This window comes from Solea solea, chromosome 20 (genome assembly GCF_958295425.1).
Source record: "Solea solea chromosome 20, fSolSol10.1, whole genome shotgun sequence".
Classification (NCBI taxonomy): Eukaryota; Metazoa; Chordata; class Actinopteri; order Pleuronectiformes; family Soleidae; genus Solea; species Solea solea.
In genome coordinates, this window is record NC_081153.1 from 18,386,521 (window position 1) to 18,412,690 (window position 26,170).

Consider the following 26,170-nt stretch of genomic DNA (forward strand, 5'->3'; position numbering starts at 1 on the left):
AGTACCTGTGTCCTGCAGCTGCAGCACCTTCACAACCGTGACAAAACAGGAACGGCAAAGGCCACAAAAATTGCCTATTACCTTGCCGTTTTCCTAGTTCTTTTCCATCAATCCACAGACAGACCGCATGATGTCAAAGGACAGGTCAGCTCCATCTTTTACACGATACATAACACGTTTGTGCTGATGCATTTACCACCAAAACACAACCAGCAGCTTCAAAACAAAGCAAAATTACACTTTTACTACTTTTAGTTTAAAATAAAGCCACACAGCTGACATGATTCTAGGCTGGAAAACATCAGCGTACGAATCGCTTTACAATCTGTGCCTAGTGAAGAATTTATGTGATATTTCTAAAACATATTGGATTTTAAATTCTCCTTTTCTCATATCTGATCCAGTGATTTTAACTCATATTGAACATAAACCAATCCTGAGTATCACATCAGCTCGTCTCTGGTTATGTCAGACATTTGAAGCGTGTACAGTAATTGGCTTGTGCGATGCAAAAAAAAGAAAAGAATAAAACGTGCTCCAGAAGAGTGAGACTTAAGATTTAGAACGTAATAATGACACAATTATCTCTTTGGAGAGCTGCTCTGCCGAACGTCATCAGCACATTACGGGCACAGCGGGAGACAATCTGCTCGAGTGCAACACAATCCTTTGGCAGAAATGTCAAATTGGAATTTAGGGAGCCTTCCTGTGAAGGTAAAAAACAAAAAGAAAAGCAACTATCTCAACCATCTGCCGGAGGCTTAACTGACATGACGGCACGCACAGCAGGGAGGACGACCGAGGAGAATTCAAGGTGACGCTGTCATCCTCATCAACTGTGAGTCCAACAACTCAAGGTCATTGAGTTAACACATTATTTTGTAAGCACTGAAAGCTGTTTGACTCAATATTTACATTACTTCTCTCTCCCACTTGGGTTTTACATACAGAGAGAGGCTGAAATGGCCACAGGCTGCAGGACGCTGTGAAGGAGAGCGATATTTGTTCACTGAATGCGTGGGTCAAAGGTCCTACTCTGGTCACTCACTCAGTGCTGGATATGTACAGTATATGTATACTGTGTGTGTGTGTGTGAAGGTCCTGGAGGGATCAACACAACAGTATTAGTTGCTGTGATGCACCAGACAATTTTGCCATTAACCTTGAGCAGAAAAAAAAAAAAGAAGCCTTCTCACCTTCATACCAGTGTCACCACCAGCTCCACTCAATCTAGTGCTTGTAAATCATTATGGTCTGGCTTTTAGAGATAGATGCTGTGATGTGACTGGAATTATTCAGAGTCTTATTTCACCCGGTGCCTGAGAATCGTTTGAAATTTCCATTGAAAACAAACTAAATCACGTTTTAATGTTTTTGTTTATTTTCAAATGAGCAACGGGAAGCAGCAGAAAAGATGAAAAGACAAGTATCTCGAGTGATTCCAGAGATTATGTTATGTTAAAAACAACAGTATTACTGGATAGAAACCATGTCACTTAGCAAATGTTTGAAATATTGACTTTATTTTTTTGAATTGAGATGTTTGTACATTTGTAAACACAGAGCATCCGAAGTGTAAAAAGAAACAAAGGCAAATCATTAAAAATCACAGCTCGGGCAGCCGTGATTTTTAATGATTTGCCTTTGTTTTTGTTTCTGTATGCTGCTTGTTTTTACACTGTGCAGATGCAAACTGATTTTTAATCCCACATTTAAGTCTGGGGTTTTTCATCCACTCAGTCTGCATTTGTTTGGGGAATGATGTACAAAACAAACTGTTTGGAAATGGAATTAATGGCACTGCACTGAAAATGCTTGCCTCCTTTTGCCTTTCATGACTTCAGCTACTTTAGAGTAACAATCCCAAAACGTCTGGAACTCCTGGTGCCAGGGACCATGTGTGGATAGAGATAAGAGTTTCTTTGGTTTTCTCCTCCAGTCACACAATCAAGTTGCTCGACTTGAATTGGAAAACTTAAAAAAAAAAAGAAAAGAAAAACAATGTTTTAAGTCTTTACAAAACAAACCTATGTTGCAACCGCACTCTGCTTCACGACCATTTTTTGGCGAGTGCCCTTAGTTGCCGAGGAGTCGAGTCCCGTCATCCCTCCCGACGTGTTGGGGAATCCGTGAGCGGCCACGTATTTGCGATAAGCTTCTCGAATGATGCGGAAGGCTCGGGCGTTGGCGTAGGGGATGTCGGTGACGGGGTCTCGGTACAGCGCTGCCTTGTGGGTGACGGGACAGACCTCCTGGACGGGGAGCTGAGGACTGGACTGTGCACTGAGAGGAAACGCCGCCTCGAAAGCCTCGTCGTCACTGAACGTTATGTACGTACGGGAGCACAAGCCTCCGGCAGGCTGCTGCGACGGAGTGGTGGGATTCTGTGGCGCAGGGACGTCCTGGTCCAACCTTTGAAAAATAAAAGGTAAAACGACATCTTTGACAAAAATGTACTTGATTTTCAGTTCATCTTCAGCAGCCTCATTTAATGTTTTATCTGATCATCTTTCCTGATTTTATCTTGCCGAGTGGTTTCTTTTATCCAGCGGTTTTATCTAATCTGTTTTAATTGGATTTCAATTTTTCGATTCTCTTGTTCGTTTTGTTGCTTGTTGTCCCTTTTAATGGATTCTAATCTGTTTTTATTTTCTGTGAGGGACTTTGTTTTTGCACTGTTAAAGAACATTATTTTGCTACGTGCTGCTCAGTAAATACAGATTATTATGATGAAGAACGAGTCTACAGTTAAAGTCGAGCACACACATACCCTTCAACATCGACATTTTCTTCTTTCAGGACGGAGTGGGAGACGAGGGGCATCAGGACCGAATGGTAACGGATTGTTGGTCCCTCAAAACGCCGCTTCTTGTGGACTTGCTTCTTCTTGTCTGCCTCCAGGCGTTCATAGTTCTCTGCACACAGAAAATTAACATTTTTTTAAAAACAATAATCCAGTAACAACATACGTTCACATTATAAAACATGACTACAGCACTGAACACATCAGACGTAAATGTTGCTCAACTTATTGTCATTTTGAGGAAACATGGACATTTTAATTTGGGTAAAATTGAGATTTCAATTGTTATTTATTTACTATCAGCACAATATCTATAGAACCAAACTCTTACTAATCTTTTAGTTTTATATGTACGGTATGTCAGCAATCCTGCTTTGCAGTCTATATAGGTTGCAACATATACTTTTTTCTGACTGACTTTATCAATAACATTGTGTATATTGAAGTTTAAGTGTTATTTTAATAAACCAAGAATAAAAAACTGCAACCACGATTCTATTTCATCTGATTGATTTGACTAACAAGCGCTAACCTAGTGATCGAATGTTGAGCTCAGCAGTTATCTTGGCCTCAGCCAGCAGCTCCTCCTGTGTCAGGGGCCGGTCACGATGAGCACCTCTCCTTCTCCGCGGGGCGTCCTGGCGCTCTTGTAGGCGCAGATTGGTCTTGCGTGTATGTTCACTGGTGGACTGTCGCACGGACTTGCGGGCGGCTAAACAATAAAACCACAGATGAAGAATCGCGTTTAAGGGGAAGTTGCTGGAAACTGAAAGTTTGAAGAGATCTTACTCTCGTTAAAGTCTTGGAATTCTTGTGGAATTCTTCTTTTCAGCTCCACTTTTGTTTTCTCGGTCTTCTTCTGTTCCTCTGAGGGCTTTTTGGGTTTAGGTTTTGCCACCTTTATAGGTTCCTTGATGACACAAACAAAAATAGAAAAGTCATATATGTGTAACAATAAAGAAGATATGCAAGAACGTTCCCAACAGCAATACTAGTGGCCACAATTTGATCAAATTTCCGAAGTGTAGTAGCAAAGTGAAATGAATTATCCTTTTACTCCCTTGAACACTTTTGGGAGAGAAACATTACACAGTCAGCTTATCTATTAACAACAGTAAAAAAAATACACAGGGGCTGAAAAGTACACATTACATTACTATTATTACTGAGAAAAAAAACTTCACTGATAATGCAAGTAAATTTGATTTGAGAGGAAAAAGGCATTTTATTTTCCTTTGTCATTTTAAATCTCTCTTTTAAAGCAAATGGAGAGTGGAGTCAGAGTCTGACAGCTGCTGACAAGGCCTTACTTTATAAGCTTTAGTGACAACTCGACTTTTACGCCGAGGTGCATCCTCCTCCTGGTCGCTGTCTGGCTCGTCTCCCTCGTCAATGTCGAAGTCGCTGTCAACTTCGTCCTCCGTGTCTGAATGGTCTCCATGATACTCATCATCTCCCGATTCCTGAAAGGAGACAAGAATGACAACTATTCAGTTTATGACACCGGATTAATGGAACACACCTGCTAATGAGTTACGGGGTTTTGTACATGTGTTATTCAGACTTTATGACACAAACATACTAAAAGTACTAATGTACACAACGTGATACCATCGGGATAGGAAAATGGTGAAGTAGGTAAGTTTAGGGCTTACGAGTAATCGGTTAGCTGTTTGGTCCATAAAAAGTGTTGAAAGGTCTTGTTTTGTCCACAAACCAGAATTATTCAGATTTCAACACAAATAAACCAGAAAATATTTACATTTAAGAATCTAAAAAAGGCAGAGAACTTCAATTATTATAACAAAACAATCAAATAATTACATGACTATCAGAACAATAACTTTTTTTTACAATTAATTATAATATATACATATACATATATATATATACATATATATGTATATGTATATATATATATATATATATATATATACATATATATGTATATGTATATATATATATATATATATATATATATATATATATATATATATATATATATATATAATATCCCATGTGCAATATGCTGTAATTTCACATACATTCGTACTGTTCATAATGTAAATATCAAGCCCATACTGTATATATTCTGGTAACTTAATGTCTTTAATGTACATTCTATTTTTTACCTTTTAATAGCCTTGTTGTTGACATTTTTCTATATTGTACTTTCACAGACGTGAAAATACATGTCTGACTTTACTTTTAATTGTTGTAGCCCTAGTAAAGTTATTAAGGTTTCTCACACTCACTCACTGACCTACAAGACAGAATTACAGAAAAGCAGCTGTGTGTGTGTTTTTGTTTAGTCCAAGCAAAAATTCAAACGTAATACAGCGAACAGGTTCGTGTAGTGTATTTACAGGAAAACATTATCACACCGTTGTTCATCAACACTTCCAAATCACTTTCATAAACATGACGTCATACCCCGTCAGTTAGCAGTAATTTTTAACAGCCAAAATCCAGCCGCGGTGATAAAAACGCAAAATCTAAATTTAAGTATGTGAACAGGCACAGTCACACCACACTGCTTTCTAAAAGAGCAGCAGGAATGACTGAGGCATCTCAGATATGTCTGTGATTTTCTTTTTTTTTTTAAACTAGCTACTCTTGTTACCTCAGCTGAGTCTAACGTCAGAACTGTCAGAGAAGAAACTGCCAAATCTGCCTACACACGTTGACCATTGATCCAACAGCTGTTTGAAGAAAATTAGCAAGAATGTGAAACGAGGAAACAAATCATCATCTGATTTCACTTTAAGTTCCTACACTTAAGCATACAATGTCCTTACATGCAGTATATTTTGAAGCCTCGCTTCTTAGAGTCTAATAAAAGAAACACTAGCTCTCACTGGGCTGGACCAATATGTACATAGGCATGATTCACTGCTGAATATTGTTTACTGGATTCTTGAATTTGTATGTGTTTTTCTTCTCTTGCAATCACTTGACTATAGACAAAGCCAAATATAATAGACATCGCTCTCTCTATCTCTTTCATTCAATTTTGTGCAGTCTGAGAATAAATAGTTTTATTAATGGCAGCAATGATGGCACAGAAAGTCAAAGTGACATATCTTTAAGATTTAGAATAAAATACTTATTTGAGAGATATTTGGAATTACTACTAAAAGTAACAATAATACACAGTTGAGTTTCCTACTCAACTCTCCATAAAACTGGACCACGTTGCACTACACTGCACTTTGTAGTTTTATATACTTTACTTTGCACACACTTTGCACACACTGTACTTTTATATTTTTATATTTTGTTGGGTCTTACATTTTGTTGTGTCTCATTAAGTGTTAAGTCTCTTGTTGTGTCTTATTTAAATGTCCTTTCGTTAAGTCTTAAGTCCTTCGTTATTTTTGCTATTTTATTTTATTGTGTACCTCAAGCCGGGAGTCTCTGCAAAAATGTCATTATGTCCTCATAATGACAATAAAACTTCTTGAAAACTTCTTGAAACACTACCTTCAAAAAATGTTGACACTGTTTTGCTTCTGCTTTTAGCGACACATGTGATGTGCCCTTATAATAGGTGTTTCAATTATTTTCTCTACCTCATGAATATAAATAGTGTGAAATATTGAAAACACATCCTTACCCTACTTTAAGTTCACGCATAGTTCCTAAGCAAAATTAAATCAAGCCAAAATGGTGTAAACCATTGATCTGTTTCCCACATGCTCAAATGTTTTTTTAATCCATAATGACTAAATATTCAGTTTACTGTCACAGAGGAGATAAAAAAACGGATTTCATTTAGTTATCAATCGATAATCAATTAATTGTACAGCCCTAGCTAGAAGGCAGATTTAATGTTTTATTCTATGACTGTGCCTACTTGATTAGGCCTGGGACAGCCCAATTACATGCACATTTGGGGATTAGGCATATTAAATTGACCGTAGGTGTGAGTGTGTGAGGATGGTTGTTTGTCTCTATATGGCTCTGTGATTGACTGGTGACCTGTCCAGCCCACCTGACTCCCCACCCCACCCTCAGGTGGAGGATAAAGCGGTAATAGACGGATGGACTCTATTATATACACACAGTACACAAGGTAAAGTACAATCATTCTATTGATAAAGACGTTATTTTAACTGTATACTGTTTATCAGGTCCAGTGCGTTGGTACAGCTTGTTTTCAATGTTTAACATACCCCACAGTAAATTAAGTAATACTAACACTAGATAAACTAGATTTAGACGGCTATTACCTGATACGATCATGTATGCGTTGAAATAAATTTGCAAAAGATATATAAATATCAACGAAACGTATTTAAGTGATTGTGATGTTATTACTGCTGTTCGGTGTAGCTACCAGAGGCTACCACGTTAGCTTATTATATGTGAATCGATTAAGTCACTCACGTCGTTAAAGCCTCCGTAAGTGGTCTTGTAGAAGTCGTCCTCTTCTTCAGCATCCAGTAATTTGGACATGCGGTTTCCCGCAGTCTTTCTAGGCTGTCGACCGACCACCAAAGTCATGATGTTTGATTTCTATTCAAACAAAGCTGAATTACGCTTAGTTAGCTCGCTAATGTTAGCTCGTGTTGTGCTAACTTTTATGGAGTTTTACTCGACAATACGTCCTGTACCTTCTCAACTATATGTTCGGTTTCATGTTACATTTAAATGGAATAGTGTTTAATTCACACAAATGTGTTTAATCAGTAATAACGTTATCTAACTAAATATAAATCTACTGATAGCCGATGCTAGCCGCTGCCTTCGATAAACTAACCAATACTTCCGGGGCAGGTGACGTACTTCCGGCCTACGGGGTAAAATTGTATTAAAAATAATTTTCTCTTTACTAACATATTATTGACTGCGTGTTCTCATTTTACTTTTTATTCAGAGTGACTTGATAAAACAAACTGTTATTTACTGCCTTAAAGCTACATGTATTAGTGTTATTTACATGAATCCATTTACGCTATCTCATCTGTTGTCATGGAAACTGGTGATGCTGACACTCAGAGAGCAAATGTATTGCCATGGCAACAACATTACTTGTCTTAACCAGCTTGTGGTAGTTTTGACAAATGTTATAAATCATCTTTATGTTCATGTTATTATAATTTTCATAAACACACACACACTCTCTCTCTCTCTCTCTCTCTCTCTCTCTCTGTGTGTGTGTTTGGACTCTGAGAACCACAAAATAAGCACACCAACATCTACAAAGTGACATTTCAAAAAACACACAAACACTTTATTGTATGCTGCTTGTTCAAATATATATATATATATATATATATATATAAAGTGATTTATTGGTACAGTAAAGTACAGTCAGTATAATATGTGCAGTGTTGGAATAATGTTTAAAAAAAATGAAAAGTAAGTAAACAAGTGAACATAAAATAAGGTTCCAGATAATATATACATGCATATGTATATTTCCTTAAAACAGCTGTAGCCTAAATCACAAGATTAGTTCATCAGACTGGTCTATGACTTGTTATAGTGTACTTAAAGTGTTTCAATGTATACAGTAAATATTAACAATGGAAATATTTGAATAAGAAAGTTAAAAGTGTTTTACTTATATATTATACAGTACACATTTTTCATCTACTACTACCTTTGGTTAGTTTGCATTTTAGTTTTAATTGAGAGAAGTACATTTGAAGCAACACAACTTGTAGTCTTTTACACTGCAACAGAAATGTCCACATTAATGTATAGCTAGTCAGCCTTTCCAGTGCACAAGTTCACGTTCCACTCAAATTCAATCCTTGCAGCGATATTCCAGGTGTTAGTGCAAGATATACAGCTATCAAAACTTTCTTATATCAAGTTGTACCAAAAATGTTATTTATCGACTCATATAAGTTTCATTGTAAACCTGCTGGTCTCCATGTAGTTGCCTGTTCCTCTGTTACTGTTCGACCCGGCACTCCGTGGCACATATGCGATTGTGGCTGTGTGCTTTATTTGCCCTTTGCTCTTACTCCAGAAGAACATGAAAATAAAACATAGGCTCACAGAGCTGAAAAATGAAAGAAAACCGATAGCTGCTGCTATTAGTAATGTCTTGACATCAAAGGGAAGTTTCTGATTTTCATTCACACCTGGAGAGGCCGACGGAAGCTCAAACCATCCTTGAAAAGGAAAGGGTTTTTTATGAGATGATGGAAAGGCTCGGACATGAAGGCTGACGGGCAGGCTGTCGTTTCCTGCTGCATTAGATGCCACACAGTGATAAGTACCACTGTCCTGAGGCTGAGCATAACGAACCTCCAATGAGCCGTTTGTGAGAGCCCGTATTCTGCCAGTCGGTGATAAAGCCTTTAGTTGTGGGTTCAGCCAGGTCAAACGTGGCAGAGGGTCACCTTCTGCATTGCAGGAAAACACCACTGTGTGACCCTGATCAACGATCACCCTTTGAGGATTGCGGTTTAAAATCCGAGGCTGCCGACAAGTGAGCAAACCCTGAAGCTCGCCGCCAGAAAAGTCAAGAAAAGTCCAGTCCTCCAGCTGGAGGGAGGTAGTGCAAGTCGGCGAATGTTTGCCAAAGTCCAGGTACAGGTGTCTTCTCACCACCCACAGCAAACGGCAGTCGCACGCCAGTGGGTTGTTATCAAGTCTCAGGGTTTTTAGGGTGTCCACAGACTGAAAAACGCCGGACTCAAGTGTGGTGAGAAGATTTCTGGATACATTCAACAATCTGAAATTCATTAAACCCCTGAATGCTCCAAGCTCGATGTGCAGCAATGAACCACCGACCAGATGGAGCTCCTGGAGCCGGAGCAAGTCTCCCAGCAGGTTCCCCTGAATGGAAGTGATTGGATTAAAGGAAAGGTCAAGGAATAAGAGATATACGAGATGATGCAGAGGAATGTAGGGTATAGCATGGAGGTTACCATGTCTAATGGAGAGGGATGTAAGATTTAAGCCAAAGAGGCTGTTTCCTGACAGCGTCTCCAGCCAGGGACAGTGAGAAATGACGAGCTCCTTGAGGTGCACTAGATGATGGAATGAATAGTTTGGCAATGTGGTGAGACCCAGGCGGTGAAAATGAAGGCTCCTCAGCACACGGATTGGTGTGAGCGCTTCTGTCGGAACAGCGGTGAGGTTGCAGGCATCAAGGTGCATCTCTTGCAGACTTGTTAGTCCGCTGAAGGCTTGACGAGAGATGAAAACTAAGTCGTTGTCTGCTGCGCTAATGTACCGCAGGGCCACCAAGTCACGGAAAGCGAAATCCAGGAAAACAAGAATCTCGTTGCTGCTTATGTCCAGGAACTGCAGGTTTGATAAACCAGCAAATGCTCCCACGGGAATAATCTTCAGGCGATTGCGGGCGAGACGCAGCGTGAGCAGACTCTGCAAGCCGAGAAAGGCTTCCAGGTCAACTACTGCCAGGAGGTTGTCACTTAAATCCAAATGTAAAAGTTGTGTTAGCGTCTGAAACTGTTGATGCCCCAGAGTTTTAATCTTATTGTGGGTCAAGTTTAGTATCTTAGCATCTTGTGAGAGACTGTCAGGTGTTGTGCGGAGTTGGCCATGAGAGCAGTTCACCTGAAGCAGCTCTGTGTTACAGCGGCAGGACTGTGGACACGGCTGGAGTCTCTCAGATGCGAGTGCCACATCTGCTGCCATCAAGTAGAGAAGTGCCCAGCACAGGTGCTGATGGACGGCGATCCCCTCAAACATCTGGTGCCGTCCCTGCATGTATGTGAGAGTAAGAGCGAGAGACAGTGAGAGAGTGATGTTACCCATATTTGCTGAAGTCACCTCAGGGAAAGTGGACACACAAATACAACAAACTCTCTATATCTCTAATAACTATATCTTCAAAATGTGTTTCACCAAAGTCCATAGAGAAAATGGTCATTTTTAGCTTGCAGGGACACGGGGGCTGCCAGTCTACTCCTGCCTTGTTTGGTAAATTAGTGTTGTTTAATCCTTTGTTTGGTAAATCCACACAAAGGATTTCGAACACTGAAATCAAAAGGCAGCTGTGGAATAACAACTCATGCGAGCCATTATCTAAAATGTGTTTATTTTCTCTATGGACTTTGGTGTGGTGAGGGGTCAAGTTTAAAAACATCAGTGTGCAGCCACATAAAGCAGCGAAAATAGACTTTAGCAGGTCTAGATTTTTTTTTAAATTAGTCTTTTCTAAAAGGGCTACAATCTGTTTTCCTTCGGTCCCTGTTGGCAGACACGTCATCATTGAGAGTGAGTGTCCAGCACCCAGAGAACCCATAGAAACTGCATTTCAAAAAAACAACTCTTTGAGTTGTGGCACGTGACATTGATCAGTACTTTTAACAGAAAATTATACTTTTATTTCTTCCTCACCTGTCAGCTAACAGGAAGAAGCTTTTCATAACCAGATGGCTGCTGATGGCGGGTCCCGTCTTCATAGACTTACAGACACTGAAAGACAAAAAAAAACAAAAAACAGACAGAAAGCAAAGGACGTCAACACCGCTGTCAAATTCAGACTGTAATTATGTTGTTGACAGTGTTGTGATAATCCAAGTCAGAGATGAGGCAAAGAAGTGTATCTTGAAAATAAAAATCTCATTAGTCTTTCTCCTCACTGTAGATTTTACAGCTTTAATTGTGTTTTTAAATATCATCTTCACTGCCTTTCATTCTCACCTCTGTTCTTGTTTTCTTCTTTTGAAGCAACTTCCATTCACCGACCATGTGATGAGACTGAAATCTCTGCCAAACTTGGATATGGACATGTGAGTTAAGATTATTTTTTTTACATATTCAAAGGTATAGCATACACTTACATGCTCAGGTTGATGTTTTGTGCCACAATTGTACAAATTAATGCTACGGGCACCATGGAAATACAACCACAAACAGACTACTGGGTAAGTTAATACAAAGTGTTTGCCATTTGTAAGACTGACGGAGGCCGGGTTAGATGTAAGCCCTGTAAACCGCTTTTAAATCACTATTAATTAAATCTCTGACCTCTAAAAGACCAACATCAATCAAACTACTTTCTGTGCGGCTCAGTGTGCTTTACATACTGAAACATGCGGTGGACTTAAACTGTCTCATCTCTCATCCAAGAGGTCATAATCCTGGAGTCGGTTTAATTTCTTTGACAGATAAGAAGAAAGAACACGTTGTCATTACAGACGGTCATTTCGTGTTCAAAAGAGCGAGAAAGGGCAAACGTGTACCAGATGAAATGTCATCCTAATTTACAGTAAAAGCTCAGTTATATGTTGGGCCACACTTATTGTTGACATCATTGGTTTTGGATATTTTATCATATCAGGAGAGCACATAGTATTACTCAGCATTTTTACTTTCAGTTCGGCTCATTTAGATGATGTGATCGCAGTGAAATCACAGTATGTGGCATTTTTGCAGTGTGTTCTGCGTCTTTAAGGGCGAGTACGTTTCATTTAGCTGTGTAAAAATGTTGAAACGACACACAGACAAAGACGTCTGGTTGTTATTCATGCCTATGATTTCACCTTTGGAGAACAAATCTTAAACTTACAGGGTTTTTTTGTTATGTTGTTGTTGTTTTTGCAGACCCAGCAGGCAGATATTTTGAAGTTTGTTCAATTTTGTAGTTTTCATTATAGAAATAACAAAGTTGATTAATTATTGATGTTAAAGAAACAGTTTTAAGCTGTTTAAACGTATCGTTTTCCTCCAACATATTACCGAACATGCAGCTAAATAATTGGCAGCACTATTATTCAGGCTTTATGTAAGACTACAAACATTTCTTCTATAATAAGCCCCCTTCTTTTTTTTGATCACTTGCTAAATCACCACTAGAGAGCAGCAACAGCAGAACTACATGTGTTCATTAGTTGGAGGTCATGTGGCGATGCTGTCCATGCGTCCTGCCCTGACATTAAAGTCGACTCTAACCGTCACATGATTATGTGTGTGTATGTGTCTGAACAAAAATGGCCAAGAGTAACAGAATAAAAAGATATAATATATAACACCTTGTGGTGGGATGCCGCCCTCAGTTTTGGCAGCTGTGCTCACATGTTGTGTTGAAAACATGGACGTTGAAATGAGGACAATCTCAGGTCCATTTGGGACAGAAATCGGTGATTTTAACATCAAATCTATCAATTTTATGACCACATTTACACACGCACGAGAGTTCAAATCTCATTTCTAAATTTGGATTTATATTCAAAATTCAAAGTCAAAGTGGAACATGTTGGAATGATTCCCACTGTACGTATGAGATATCATTATTCAGGTCTTAGTTTTTGTTTTGCTGCAGCTATTTATATGAATATTAAGAGTAGGATTATTGATGCTGACAGCAACTCCCCTATACAATAAATGATTAAAAATGTGCAGGATTTACAGAACTGCAGCAATGTATAAGTAAAGTAGAAAAAATAAAAAACAACTCACTGTCTCCTCGGTGTGAATGTCTTGTCATTGTTACGGCTCCATCTTCACACCTTTGTCTACGATTGCAGGTGTAGTTTTTTCTGCTCTCTGAATAATCTGTCTGTCAGACACACACTGACGTACCGCAACGACAAATCTTCATCCTTCCGTCGTCAGAGTCTCGACTCCAGTGGAAGCGTGAAGCAACGACTCGGTTCCTCTGTTGCTTCGCTGTCCTCATGGCAACAACAATCTGGCTCCGGAGGAAGCAAGTGTTTGATGCATGCTGGGGGGATTATATGCCCGAGCTCCTGGACTCCATCCAGCATACTGCACTGGATGAACGTCAAGGAGGAAAGACACAGGTCAGCCAAACACAGAGACTTAGGGGCAACACCAGATGGGATTGAATTTAAGGACATACACTTAAAAATAAAGGAATATCTTGGATCTTTTTTTCTGTTAAAATTGTTTCAAAGTTTGATTATGATCCACTTGTATTGTAAATTCAGAATCTGCTGCTGTAAAGGTTTTAATCTATGCCACGTGGTGCAGGCATCTGGAGATGACCTATACTGTGACCCTCGTTTGGTAGTAGGTGTATAATTCTAATTAAACTTTCTTATTGTATTTATTTTATTCATGTATTTAATTTATTGATCCATATATATATATATATATATCATGTATGTATGGGAATATGTGGGGTGTGGGGTCTTATTAGTGTCTCACAGTATAAGTATCATACTGTTAAATCTCCATCAATCATATTCTTTTTTGTAAATGACTAATATCTTGTTAAGACTAAGGTCTTAAACAGGTTGTGCTATCATATGATATCATATATAATATCATATAATATCATACTTCATATCTCAATTATGCACCTTTTGATAATACTGTTTGCACAGTATGACTTTATTTATTTATTCTATGTTCTAATCTGATTGGTCGTTCCATCATCTCCATCATCTATTGTGTCTCATTCCATTTTGCACCTATGTCAATATGGTTTAATCGTTTATATCAGGTGTGTCAAACATATAGCCCGTGGGCCAGAACCAGCCCGCTAGAGGCTCTGATCCGGCCCGCAGGATGAGTTTGTGAGAATTTCCCGTTATGATTAGAATGAATGCTATATAGTAAATTGCTCCAGATACCTGTGACTAAATGTTGTGTGCCTTTGTAGATCCACTGTTATCTGTACTGTAGGTTGTAATGCATAAATAGTAAACAGTAAATAGTAAATAGTTCAAATATCACTTATTTTTCTCAATAAATTTCAGGTTCATAATATGTTTTGTAAAAAGATATTTCATTAAATGTAAAACAAAGGGAACTTACTACAACACTCCTTGTGGAGTTTGACACCCCTGGTTTCAACAAATTTCCCTTCGGGGACAAATAAAGTTCTTTGAATTTAATCTAATTTCTGCTCTTTACTTCGACTGAAGCTAATCAGCATTCAACTGTTTCTCTTTGAATATCACACAGATAAAAGCTAATGTTTTTGAATTCAGAATGAACAGAAACAAGTGGACAACAAAGGAGCGATGAAATGTTGTTAATCGCTGTCAGTGATGACGATGAAATGTTACTGGAAAAATAAGAGTAATAACTTTAACTTTACGCACACTAAGAGACATATAACGCACAAAGACACGGATGGGATCAAAACTCTACACAACAGAAACTCAGAGAGGAAAATTAGAAGTTAAAAATGAAGCTAATATTGAATCAAATGATTTTAATTATTCAGCTTAATCATAAAAGAACGACTTATGGGATGAATATTTAAAGCAAACCAGCTTGTTGTATTACTGATTAATTATGATGAATGACTTAGTTAAAGGGACTTGTTTTGTCATTTAAAAGAAATAGTACAGTTGAAAATGGAGAAACTGAAGAAGTGTTTCTAGGTAGGAATAAAGAGAAGCAGTAAATATGTATGTGAAAAATAAACTGTAACATAAACACGACATGTTAATGCTCACAGATTAGTACTGTTATTATCAGTGGCCTTGTTTGCCCTGAATCGCTCAGTGAAAATGACATAACATTTGTTTCTGCTTCAGGTGAACACTAACGTTACACTAAATCCATGTCAAGTTCCACTAAGAAAATGTGGGTGTTAAGATCTACTGTAATGCATTTAACATTCTCTGACTGAGAGGAGAACTGTTTTTATTTCCCTCCTGTGGTTAAAGAAATCCTCCCACGCCTCTAAAAGACAGGCATTATTGGCTGTGGGCTTTATAAATACATGATGGCTGTGAATTCATTCTGCACTTTCTTTCTTTGTTTGAGCTGTTTTCCACACAAACACTGATGATTCTCTTTGATATTCAGATAATTTACCGTTTAGTCTGCAAAAAAAAAAACCAGGATATTTAAAATCTGAAGAATAGATGCCCTTGTATATGTGTGTGTGTGTGTGTGTGTGTGTGTGTGTGTGTGTGTGTGTGTGTGTGTGTGTGTGCGGCATGATTATGTGGAGTGTTGACAGGAAAAGATGCGTGATCACCACAGAAGAGGAGCCCGTGCTGAGAGAGGAACTCACCATCTGGTGCCTTGGGGAAGTTGTGTGTTCATCAGCAAATCTCTGTCCAACCAACCACGGAACCAGGAAGAGGAAAGATCAGATTGAATGCCAGTTACAGCCTCGGCCAAATCAAAGTTCCACGTTGTATAACGTCCTCCTGTTGTTACTGCTTTGTTACGTCACAGCTGCTCTGTGCTATGATGACTATTGTGTGAATTTTCTGGGGGATTCCGACGATAAAAATGTTTCTTTATGTCATGAGACAAATGCAAATGAAGGACTGCTCATTTTTGTTTATATTTTGATATTACATGATGTTAATTCTATTTTTCAACTTGATTTGAGTTGGAAAGAGTACTGAAATATTCTACTCGAGTAAAAAAAAACCCACTATTTTGATTAAAAATAGTACAAGTAAAAGTACTGGTCTAAAAATGTACTCAAGTTAAAGTAAAAAAGTAAAACTTAGTTACTTTAATAACAAGTTTGGGGTTATTTCTTGTGTCGTGCAAAAAGTACAAGGGGACACAAATCTCACATGAATTGTTTTTGATTAAAGGCAAAACTTTACAAATTAAAATGCTGACAAAATCAAATATGTAAACTATGTAAACACATAATGCGTCAGTCAAAATGGGTCAAAGGTCACATGTCGCTGACTCAGGAACCTTAATTAGTGCCAATTCACCGTCCTCATCATTCACAAAGTTCCTGGTGCGTGATTTTTTTTTTTTTAATATGTAGTGAAGTATACAGTACAACAAAAACATACTTGCAATTACAAATTTAAAAACTTAAAGTACACATAAATCCTACTCAACAGTAACGTGAGTAAATGTAATTCATTACTTTCCACCTCTCATTAAAAGACCAAAACCACTCTCATGATAAAAGTATTGCATTCAGGAGTTTCAATCAGGTTTTGGTCTCGAGACCCCTTATCTCCAGTGAAGGACTATCTTAACACTTCAGCATACCTAAACATTTGGGAAAAATCTATTCTTCCTACCTACCTCCTACCTGCCTTCCTTCCTTCCTTCCTACCTAGCTACCTACCTACCTGCCTGCCTGCCTACCTATGGTCAGTTGTCTGAATACGTTTGTCCATATAGTGTATAATGCCACTTCAATGTAAATAAATTTGTTTTGTTTTTTTAAATGTAAATGTAAATGTTCCACCACAGTCTCTTACACCAACAGGAACTTTTGAGCAACCATTGTCACGATATGGCACAGCATAATATGAAGAAAGCGCCGCGGTTTAAAGTGTCCACATCTCCAGTTCCAGCAGCACAGAAATAACAGCTGAAGTCTTTGTTTTCCTCAGCGGCTTCACATCACATCACAATCTCAGTCACACACTGCTGTCATTTGTTTTCTGTTCATGCGTTCACATTCACATCCTGTGTTTGTTTTGTTTCATTGGTATTTTCCACAGGCATTTTCTTTTGGATGGAGGTAATTTTCTCTATGATGCAACTTCTGCCACTTCCGCGTCTCATACTGAAAAGGTAGTTTTGTGGCAGCTGTCATTTGGTTGTAAATGAAACTCACATGACGAGTCCAGAGAGCAGATAGACGGGAAACTCGACTTCCTCCTTTGAGTGTGAAGGTGAATGTTTGAAGAGAGGAAGCGCTTTCTACACAGGAGAAAATAAACCGGCTGGATTATTCTGCAACAAGGTAAAAAATAATATTCTTGTTTGGTTGTGTGTCAGATTTTTAACAGGTTTTGGAATTCTTCCTCTTCTATGGTGTAAAATGAAAGAGGTTTAACTTGAAGGCTCCTCCTCCTCCTCAGCTATGATTCACTGTTAAGATGCAGATAAACAGAGTGGCTGCTTTTGAAGAGTGAGGGGTGATAATATTTTCTACTGCAAACAGAAGATAATTAGCTGTAGATGCAGACATGAATCCTAACAATGAGTTTAATGTTGTTACATGCACAGAAAGTATAAAATAACCTTCAGCTGAATAAAAAAATAATTCTAACACTGTCACACAAAGACATAGAAACGCAGCAGATTATAATCGTTAAAAAAATTATGTCAGCTTGTGCATTTTTGAGTGTTCTCAATATGTTTTCATGTATTCTTTATTTTTAGTCCACTGTAAACAACAATTAACTAAAATACTCACACTAACACACCTAAGCGACAAAATGTCCTCATTAAAACACGTTCAAATCACCCGTTCAAACTCAAAAACCATAATAATAATTTTTTACATTTTTTTTTGCACATTTTGGTGCTCTAATGTGTGTTAATGTGAGTATTTTATGAAATATATGCATATATACCAATGTTTCTGCTAATTTTTCACATTATACCAGACTGCAACAACCAAATCAAAAATAATCCCTTTGCATGAAGTATATTGAAAATAAAAAAGGATGCATAATGACAAAAACCTGAGAATGTAAGGGTTAAAAACTTCATTAATATTTGATATGTAAAAAATTGTAAATATTTTATAGCTTCAAGATAATACAGATTAATTTAAAAAGTAAGTTGAAAACAATTTTTTATAAAAACAGAAAAGGAAAAACATACAGAAGTCATAGCTGCTCATATAAAGTGACCAGTCTGACTCTTTATTCTTCTGCAGATGCACATTCTGTGTGTGCTGTTGCTTCTGACCTGTCTGGTCCTCGGCCGATCTTCACCTGCTTTAAACAAGTTGTGGGAAGAGTGGAAAATGGAACATAGTAAGGTTTACAACAATCAGGTAGGACTTTTTTTTTTTCTTCCTCTCTGTGTTGTCACTCACACCGACAGATGAATCACAGAGTCTGTGTTTGTCTTTCAGACGGAGCTGAGCTTCAGGAGAGCCGTGTGGCAGAAGAACGTGCACTTGGTGCTGAGACACAACCAGGAGGCCGCGGCGGGAAAACACAGGTTCACTTTGGGACTGAATCACCTGGCTGACATGGTAACAATGTGCTCCAGTGTTTTATTAAAACACCACATGTATGTTTAGACATACAGAACTTTTAAGACTCATATAAATAGATACAGCAATTACCAAAATGATGTACAAGAATTATTCAAATCTTCACCTGGTATATTCAGTTCACTTTGATCATCTTTAATCTGCTTCATCATTTTGTAAGTGTGGTCATAAACTGCTGAAATCCAGGGCAAGTACCAAACATGAATCGAAATGACTATTTTTAATCACTACAAATCATTCCCTCCCTTTACAATCATTTACAACCAAGTTTAAACAGAGTGTGTTAGAGGCAAATCTGGTGGTGATGTTGGTGGTATTTGGTGTTTGTTATGGCAGTTGACGTCCATAATGTTGCAATACTGCATTTTCCTAATCTAATCAGTCTCGTATTTAAGTATTTTAATGGATAGTGGGGGAGTTAAAGTACAAGAAAATGACTTTGGCAGAAGTTGAAGTCACTTTTTTTTATAATATTACTTAAGTAAGACTCTTACTTACTATATGACATTTACTGTACTTAAGTATATATACTAATTTTCTGATATAAAATATACTTAAGTATTAGAAGTAAAAGTATTAGTTTGTGCGTTCAATTCCTGGCTCTGCTAGTCTATATGTGTCCTTAAGCAAGACATGTAACCCCATGTTGCAGCGTATGAATGAGTACAACGTACAAAGTACACATATGTGAATTTTGTACTTAATTACAGTAACAAAGTATTTGTACTTTGTTTTATTACAACACTGAATCTAATCCTGCACTAGCTTTGTAGAATACCAGGGTAAAAGCTACCAGATGAGATCTTAAGATTGTTTCATTTACTTTCAGTTAACTCCAGGAAGTAGTAACACAAAAATGTTCAAAACAAACTAAGCATAAGTATAACTAAAAATGGGTGAAAATGAGTCAAACCAAAGGAATGCATCAAAAATAAGAACACACGTATGATAAATGTGCACAAAAACAATGCTTTGATTAAAACAAATTAGGTTCAAAGTCATGTTTAATGGATGTAACTTGACTCAGATCAGTGGGGAGAGAGTTACACAGAGTTGGAGCTTGTCACATATTCAGATATGAGAATAACTCCTTACACGGCTCCTGATTTAATCAGCATTATATACATGCTACAACTCATAAAGTATGTATGTAAACCAGGAAACTAAATCAAATTAAATTACACATCTCCCAAATTCAGCCTTAACAGCAAAATGATTAAAATTATGATAATGATGTAAGAGTGAGACCTCTGCTGGATACAAACTACATGACAAACATTTACTGCAGCCTGTGTGTTCATTTAAACCCTAACCTAAACTCTGAGAGCAGCACTAATCCAGTCTCATTTAATTCATTTAATCCAATATAGGCTCAGCTGACCTGCAGTCACTATATAAGATAAGATTCACAAAGTTACACAAACAGTTGATATTTTCACTGTTGTTCTGAGCATTTAAACATAAAGATAAAACATTAATTTTGAACACTTTCAAAGTAACAGTAACTGTGTTTTTCTATAAAAAACACTATATATGTTAGTCTTAGATTTTTGATTATGTTTAAGTGTAGAATGTCTTTGGTCAGACTACTGTTCCGTCTACAATGCACATTTTAAGTCACTTATAAAACCTTGTTTTTTTAAACTTGATTTTCATTGATTTTAGTGATTGTTTATTTATTTAATATTTTATTATAATTGTATAAATTTGTTATGTATTTTGTATGAGATAAATGGCATAATAATAGATAAAAAATAAATAATAATAAATAAATACATTAAAAAATTAAGAAATAAAAGAATAAATAAGTGAATGAATACAGAAAGAAATGAATGAATAAATAAATGAACGAATGAATAAATGGGTAAATTAATTGATATAAGAATAAATACATACAGAAATACTGAAATATATTTAATAAATGTATTTATCAATGTGTTTTTAATTTATTTCCTCATTTATTTATTACTGTATTCATTCATTCTTTCTTCCTTTTATTTATTATGTTATTTATCGTCCTCCATAGTTTTGTCTTTTTAATCATTTTTCATGTGCTGTGTAACTGAAAAGCACTTTAATATTATTATTATTATTATTATTATTATTATTGTTAGTAGTATGTGGTAGTGTAGAATTGTGGAGGAGAGTAGTGAACAGGTCAGGGAGGAAGAGGAGATCCTTTATTTTAACCATGATGGCAGCGGGAAGCCTGAGGAGTGGCTGCTGTAGGCATGACGTGTTAACTCTACAGGAAACTGGCCACGTTCAGGCTTTTGGCCTCCGGTTAGAAATCCCAAAGCAACGTGTGTCAAATCTGACACCAGCTGGTTACAGAACGATTGTGCACGAAATGTGAAATTCAGAGAGTGGAGATGTGACATCATGTGCGTTATGATAATAAATGAAATGATTCTGACACTGGAGTCACTGTCACAGCCATGTGTCCTTTAACAAATTAAAACCAAACCAACTGGTGGCACTGGATCTACACTCATTATTCACTTTATTAGGTGCACAGAACAACTAGTGTAGAGGCATGAATGACACCTATCTGCTGCTTATCTGCTTGAAGGTTATTGTGTTGTTTGGTCAAATTTGGGATTTAACAAGTGATCATGTGTTGCCTTCCTATCATCTCATAACTGTGTGTCTATTCTCTTCTAACATCTGGCATCAACAAGACAGTTTCTCCCAGATAAATGCTGCTCACTGGATATTTGCTCTCGCTCACTAGAGGACAATGCCAATAGATATGCCGTTTCTGAAACACTTGGACCACATTTAAAGTCCCTTAATTCACATTTCTTCCTCATTCTGATGCTCTGCTTGAACTTTACTTGACAATGTCTACATGATTCAATGCATTGAGTTGCTGCCTTGTTATTACCGATTGGATATTTGCAGATAAGTGTACTTTGGTGGTTTCCAACCATGGTGTGATTGCAGGTTCCTGTATATAATAAACTGACTAACATAATCAGCTGTTTTCAGGGACCCCCCTCTTACCTCAAGGCCCAATTTCCAGCTTTGCTTATAAACCACTTCAATGTCCCTGCTTGTGGTCGACTCTGTGCTCCTTCTCCTGAAGGTGGAAATTATAAATGATCATTTATATAAAAAAAATCAGACAAATCGTGGTCAATCCTTTGATTGCTGTTTTAGATTAAACCATAGCACAGAAACAGCACTAGTTAAAGTTAGTAACGACCTTCTCTTGGCTTCAGATTAAGGTCTAGTCTCTTTCTGTCATTCTGTCCTTACAGGATGCTGAAAAACTAGTTCATGCTTTTGTTACATCTAGATTAGATTACTGTAACTCCTTATTATGAGGAGGTTCCAACAAGTCTGTTAGAACCCTTTAGTTAATTCAAAATACTGCAGCACGAGTTCTGACAGGAACTAGAAAGAGAGACCATATAGCTCCAGTGTTAGCTTCTCTACACTGGCTCCCCGTACAGTTAAGAATTAAATTTAAAATCCTCCTCCTCACGTACAGAGCACTTAATGGTCAGGCCTCTTCATACCTGAAAGACCTATTCTTACCTTATCACCCTAACAGACCACTTAGGTCACAAAATACAGGTTTACTTGTGGTTCCCAGAGTCTGTAAGAGCAGAGCCTTCCGTTACCAGGCTCCTCTCCTGTGGAACCAGCTTCCAATGACAGTTCGGGAGGCGGAGCCTCTCTCTGTATTTAAAGTTAGACTTAAAACTTTCCTTTTTGATAAAGCTTATAGTTAGAGCTGGTTCAGGGAAACCTGGACCATCTCTTAGTTATGCTGCTATAGACCTAGACTGCTGGGGGATTTTCCTGTGGTGCACGCACTTTCACTCTCTCACACTCAGGGTATGAATGTGACTTTTTATATGTCATTAACCTTGTTCTTTCTCTTTCTCTTGTTCTTTCTTTTTTCTCCTAGTTTGTGTCTTTCCTTCCTTCCCTCTCTCTCTCTCTGTCTTCTAATCTTGCAGGTTGCAGGATCAAGATCCAGTTTTCGAGGCAATCTATATCATAGATATCATCACCATTATTATTGTGCTATAATTAAAAGTCGATATTAGTATAATTTTTATCAACACTCTCTGTTGCTGCTTTATAAATTACATTGTATTGCTATAAACATGTAATCATTGACTGTATAAACTTGTAACTTGATACAGTTGTTGTGTATCTGCTCCTGGTCTCTCTCTCTCTTCTGCCTCTACCTCATCTCCCTCTTGTCCTTTCTCTCCCCCCTTTCTCTCCACTGTTCTTCCCAACCGGTCGAGGCAGATGGCTGCACATCTCTGATTCTGGTTCTGTCAGAGATTTCTTCCTGTTCTTCCCTCCTCCAGAGGGAGTTTTTTCTCTCTACTGATGCCTAGTGCTTGCTCATTGTGTGAACTGTTGGGGTTCTCTGCTCTCCTTGATGTTGTCTATGTACAGTGCCTTGAGATAATGTATGTTATGATTTGGCACTATACAAATTGAAGTGGATTGAATTGAATTGAATTGAATTGAATTGAATTGAATTGAATTGAATTGAATTGTTGAAAGCTTATGTAAATATCTATGTGAGCTGCTTCAGTGCATGTAATCCAGCCAGGATGTTTACATTCAGAATGTTCTTTCTTTTGATGTCATATAATGTTAAACTTCTCTGTTAAGACAGCAGAGGAGATCAATGAGAAGCTGAACGGCCTGAGGCTGGAAGAGCCTGTTCCTTTAAGAAATTACACTTTAAAGGAAGTGAGTGGATTACCCATGCCTCAGAGTGTGGACTGGAGGAAGGAGGGTCTGGTCAGTCCTGTCCAAAACCAAGTAAGACCAAAGAGTCTGAGGAGACTGAAAAAAGTGGTGACACCAAGTGTGACCTTGTGGCCTTTGTGGTTTTTACTCAGGGTTTGTGCGGGTCCTGCTGGGCCTTCAGCTCTATGGGAGCTCTCGAGGGACAGATGAAGAAGAAAACCGGCGTCCTGGTTCCCCTGAGTCCACAGAACCTGGTGGACTGCAGCACCGCTGATGGAAACAGTGGCTGCAGAGGAGGATTCATCTCCAAAGCCTTCAGCTACGTCATCCGCAACAGCGGCGTCGACTCTGAGAAGTTTTACCCTTACCAACAAAAGGTTGTGACACTCATGTTGGTTGGTTAGATGGATGGATGGATGATAAATACTATAGTATGATTTTTTGACCGATTTTGGACGACATACTTTACTATGACTTTTTTGAATGATTTTGGACGACATACTATAGTATGACTTTTTGGACCGATTTTGGACAACATACTATACTATGACTTTTTGGACCGATTTTGGGCGACACACTATACTATGACTTTTTTGACCGATTTTGGACGACATACTATACTATGACTTTTTTGACCGATTTTGGACGACATACTATACTATGACTTTTTTGACCGATTTTGGACGGCATACTATACTATGACTTTTTTGACCGATTTTGGACGACATACTATACTATGACTTTTTTGACCGATTTTGGACGGCATACTATACTATGACTTTTTGGACCGATTTTGGACGACATACTATACTATGACTTTTTTGACCGATTTTGGACGGCATACTATACTATGACTTTTTGGACCGATTTTGGACGACATACTATACTATGACTTTTTGGACCGATTTTGGACGACATACTATACTATGACTTTTTTGACCGATTTTGGACGACATACTATACTATGACTTTTTTGACCGATTTTGGACGGCATACTATACTATGACTTTTTTGACCGATTTTGGACGACATACTATACTATGACTTTTTTGACCGATTTTGGACGGCATACTATACTATGACTTTTTTGACCGATTTTGGACGACATACTATACTATGACTTTTTTGACCGATTTTGGACGGCATACTATACTATGACTTTTTGGACCGATTTTGGACGACATACTATACTATGACTTTTTGGACCGATTTTGGACGACATACTATACTATGACTTTTTTAGGTGATTTTGAACGACATACTATACTATGACATTTTTGACCGATTTTGGACGACATACTATACTATGACATTTTTGACCGATTTTGGACGACATACTATACTATGGCATTTTTGACCGATTTTGGACGACATACTATACTATGACTTTTTGGACCGATTTTGGACGACATACTATAGTATGACTTTTTGGACCGATTTTGGACGACATACTATACCATGACTTTTTTGACCGATTTTGGACGACATACTATACTATGACTTTTTGGACCGATTTTGGACGACATACTATAGTATGACTTTTTGGACCGATTTTGGACGACATACTATACTATGACTTTTTTAGGTGATTTTGAACGACATACTATACTATGACATTTTTGACCGATTTTGGACGACATACTATACTATGACTTTTTTGACCGATTTTGGACGACATACTATACTATGGCATTTTTGACCGATTTTGGACGACATACTATACTATGACTTTTTTAGGTGATTTTGAACGACATACTATACTATGACATTTTTGACCGATTTTGGACGAGTTAGTAAAGGATGATGATTTGAAGGCACAGAGGACAGCAAGGTTAGTGTAGTGGCTAGAACTTTTGCCTTTAACATAGGAGACCAGGGTTCAAGTCCTCGTTGGAACAAGTACCTTCCAAATACTGAGAAGTATTGTGGTTAATTTAGATGACCTACTATACTATGACATTTTGGACGACATACTATACTATGACTTTTTGGACCGATTTTGGACGACATACTATACTATGACTTTTTTTGGTAATTTTGAACGACATACTTTACTATGACATTTTTGACCGATTTTGGACGACATACTATACTATGACTTTTTTAGGTGATTTTGAACGACATACTATACTATGACTTTTTGGACCGATTTTGGACGACATACTATAATATGACTTTTTTGACCGATTTTGGACGACATACTATAGTATGACTTTTTGGACCGATTTTGGATGACATACTATACTATGACATTTTTGACCGATTTTGGACGACATACTATACTATGACTTTTTTGACCGATTTTGGAAGACATACTATACTATGACTTTTTTAGGTGATTTTGAACGACATACTATACTATGACTTTTTTAGGTGATTTTGAACGACATACTATACTATGACATATTTGACCGATTTTGGACGAGATAGTAAAGTATGATGATTTGAAAGCACAGAGGACAGCAAGGTTAGTGTAGTGGCTAGAACTTTTGCCTTTAACATAGGAGACCAGGGTTCAAGTCCTCGTTGGAACAAGTACCTTCCAAATACTGAGAAGTATTGTGGTTAATTTAGATGACCTACTATACTATGACATTTTGGACGACATACTATACTATGACTTTTTGGACCGATTTTGGACGACATACTATACTATGACTTTTTTTGGTAATTTTGAACGACATACTTTACTATGACATTTTTGACCGATTTTGGACGACATACTATACTATGACTTTTTTAGGTGATTTTGAACGACATACTATACTATG

General features: G+C 37.6%; 3 protein-coding genes and 1 long non-coding RNA gene across 4 annotated transcripts in view; 2 read left to right on the forward strand and 2 right to left on the reverse strand.

The window, feature by feature from the left end:
• Positions 1 to 1,358: 1,358 nt before the first annotated feature.
• Positions 1,359 to 7,577, reverse strand: vps72a (vacuolar protein sorting 72 homolog a). The gene is made up of 6 exons (XM_058620011.1): positions 7,193 to 7,577; positions 4,114 to 4,266; positions 3,593 to 3,713; positions 3,336 to 3,515; positions 2,771 to 2,915; positions 1,359 to 2,412 (listed from the first exon to the last, which is right to left on the reverse strand). Exons 1-6 carry the CDS (start codon positions 7,307 to 7,309, stop codon positions 2,028 to 2,030), a joined length of 1,101 nt encoding a protein of 366 aa, XP_058475994.1. The 5' UTR covers positions 7,310 to 7,577; the 3' UTR covers positions 1,359 to 2,027.
• On the forward strand, positions 6,816 to 13,358 carry LOC131447919 (uncharacterized). Its single transcript, XR_009234100.1, has 3 exons — positions 6,816 to 6,878; positions 11,468 to 11,529; positions 13,267 to 13,358. It is a non-coding gene; the product is annotated as an uncharacterized LOC131447919 (long non-coding RNA).
• Positions 8,405 to 13,338, reverse strand: LOC131447917 (leucine-rich repeat and immunoglobulin-like domain-containing nogo receptor-interacting protein 1). Its single transcript, XM_058620010.1, has 3 exons — positions 13,199 to 13,338; positions 11,135 to 11,212; positions 8,405 to 10,495 (listed from the first exon to the last, which is right to left on the reverse strand). Exon 3 carries the CDS (start codon positions 10,481 to 10,483, stop codon positions 8,654 to 8,656), a length of 1,830 nt encoding a protein of 609 aa, XP_058475993.1. The 5' UTR covers positions 10,484 to 10,495; positions 11,135 to 11,212; positions 13,199 to 13,338; the 3' UTR covers positions 8,405 to 8,653.
• Positions 13,359 to 16,965: 3,607 nt separating the features above from the next.
• The window catches only part of ctss1 (cathepsin S, ortholog 1), a 43,864-nt gene continuing 34,659 nt past the window's right edge, over positions 16,966 to 26,170 (forward strand). Inside the window, exons 1-5 of the mRNA XM_058619635.1 lie at positions 16,966 to 17,402; positions 18,327 to 18,446; positions 18,528 to 18,650; positions 23,319 to 23,471; positions 23,552 to 23,776. Of these exons, the coding sequence (XP_058475618.1) occupies positions 18,327 to 18,446; positions 18,528 to 18,650; positions 23,319 to 23,471; positions 23,552 to 23,776 (621 nt within the window). The 5' untranslated portion in view covers positions 16,966 to 17,402. The remainder of the gene's footprint in view (positions 17,403 to 18,326; positions 18,447 to 18,527; positions 18,651 to 23,318; positions 23,472 to 23,551; positions 23,777 to 26,170) is intronic.

Bases quoted from the DNA above. Each gene is read 5' to 3' on its own strand.
- vps72a (XM_058620011.1), bottom strand. From the start codon at position 7,309: ATGACTTTGGTGGTCGGTCGACAGCCTAGAAAGACTGCGGGAAACCGC. The intron at 3,714-4,113 runs GTAAGGCCTTGT...TGTGTCATCAAG, and splicing joins TTGTCACTAAAGCTTATAAA to GAACCTATAAAGGTGGCAAA. The intron at 2,916-3,335 runs GTTAGCGCTTGT...TTCTGTGTGCAG, and splicing joins GCTCAACATTCGATCACTAG to AGAACTATGAACGCCTGGAG.
- LOC131447917 (XM_058620010.1), bottom strand. From the start codon at position 10,483: ATGTTTGAGGGGATCGCCGTCCATCAGCACCTGTGCTGGGCACTTCTC.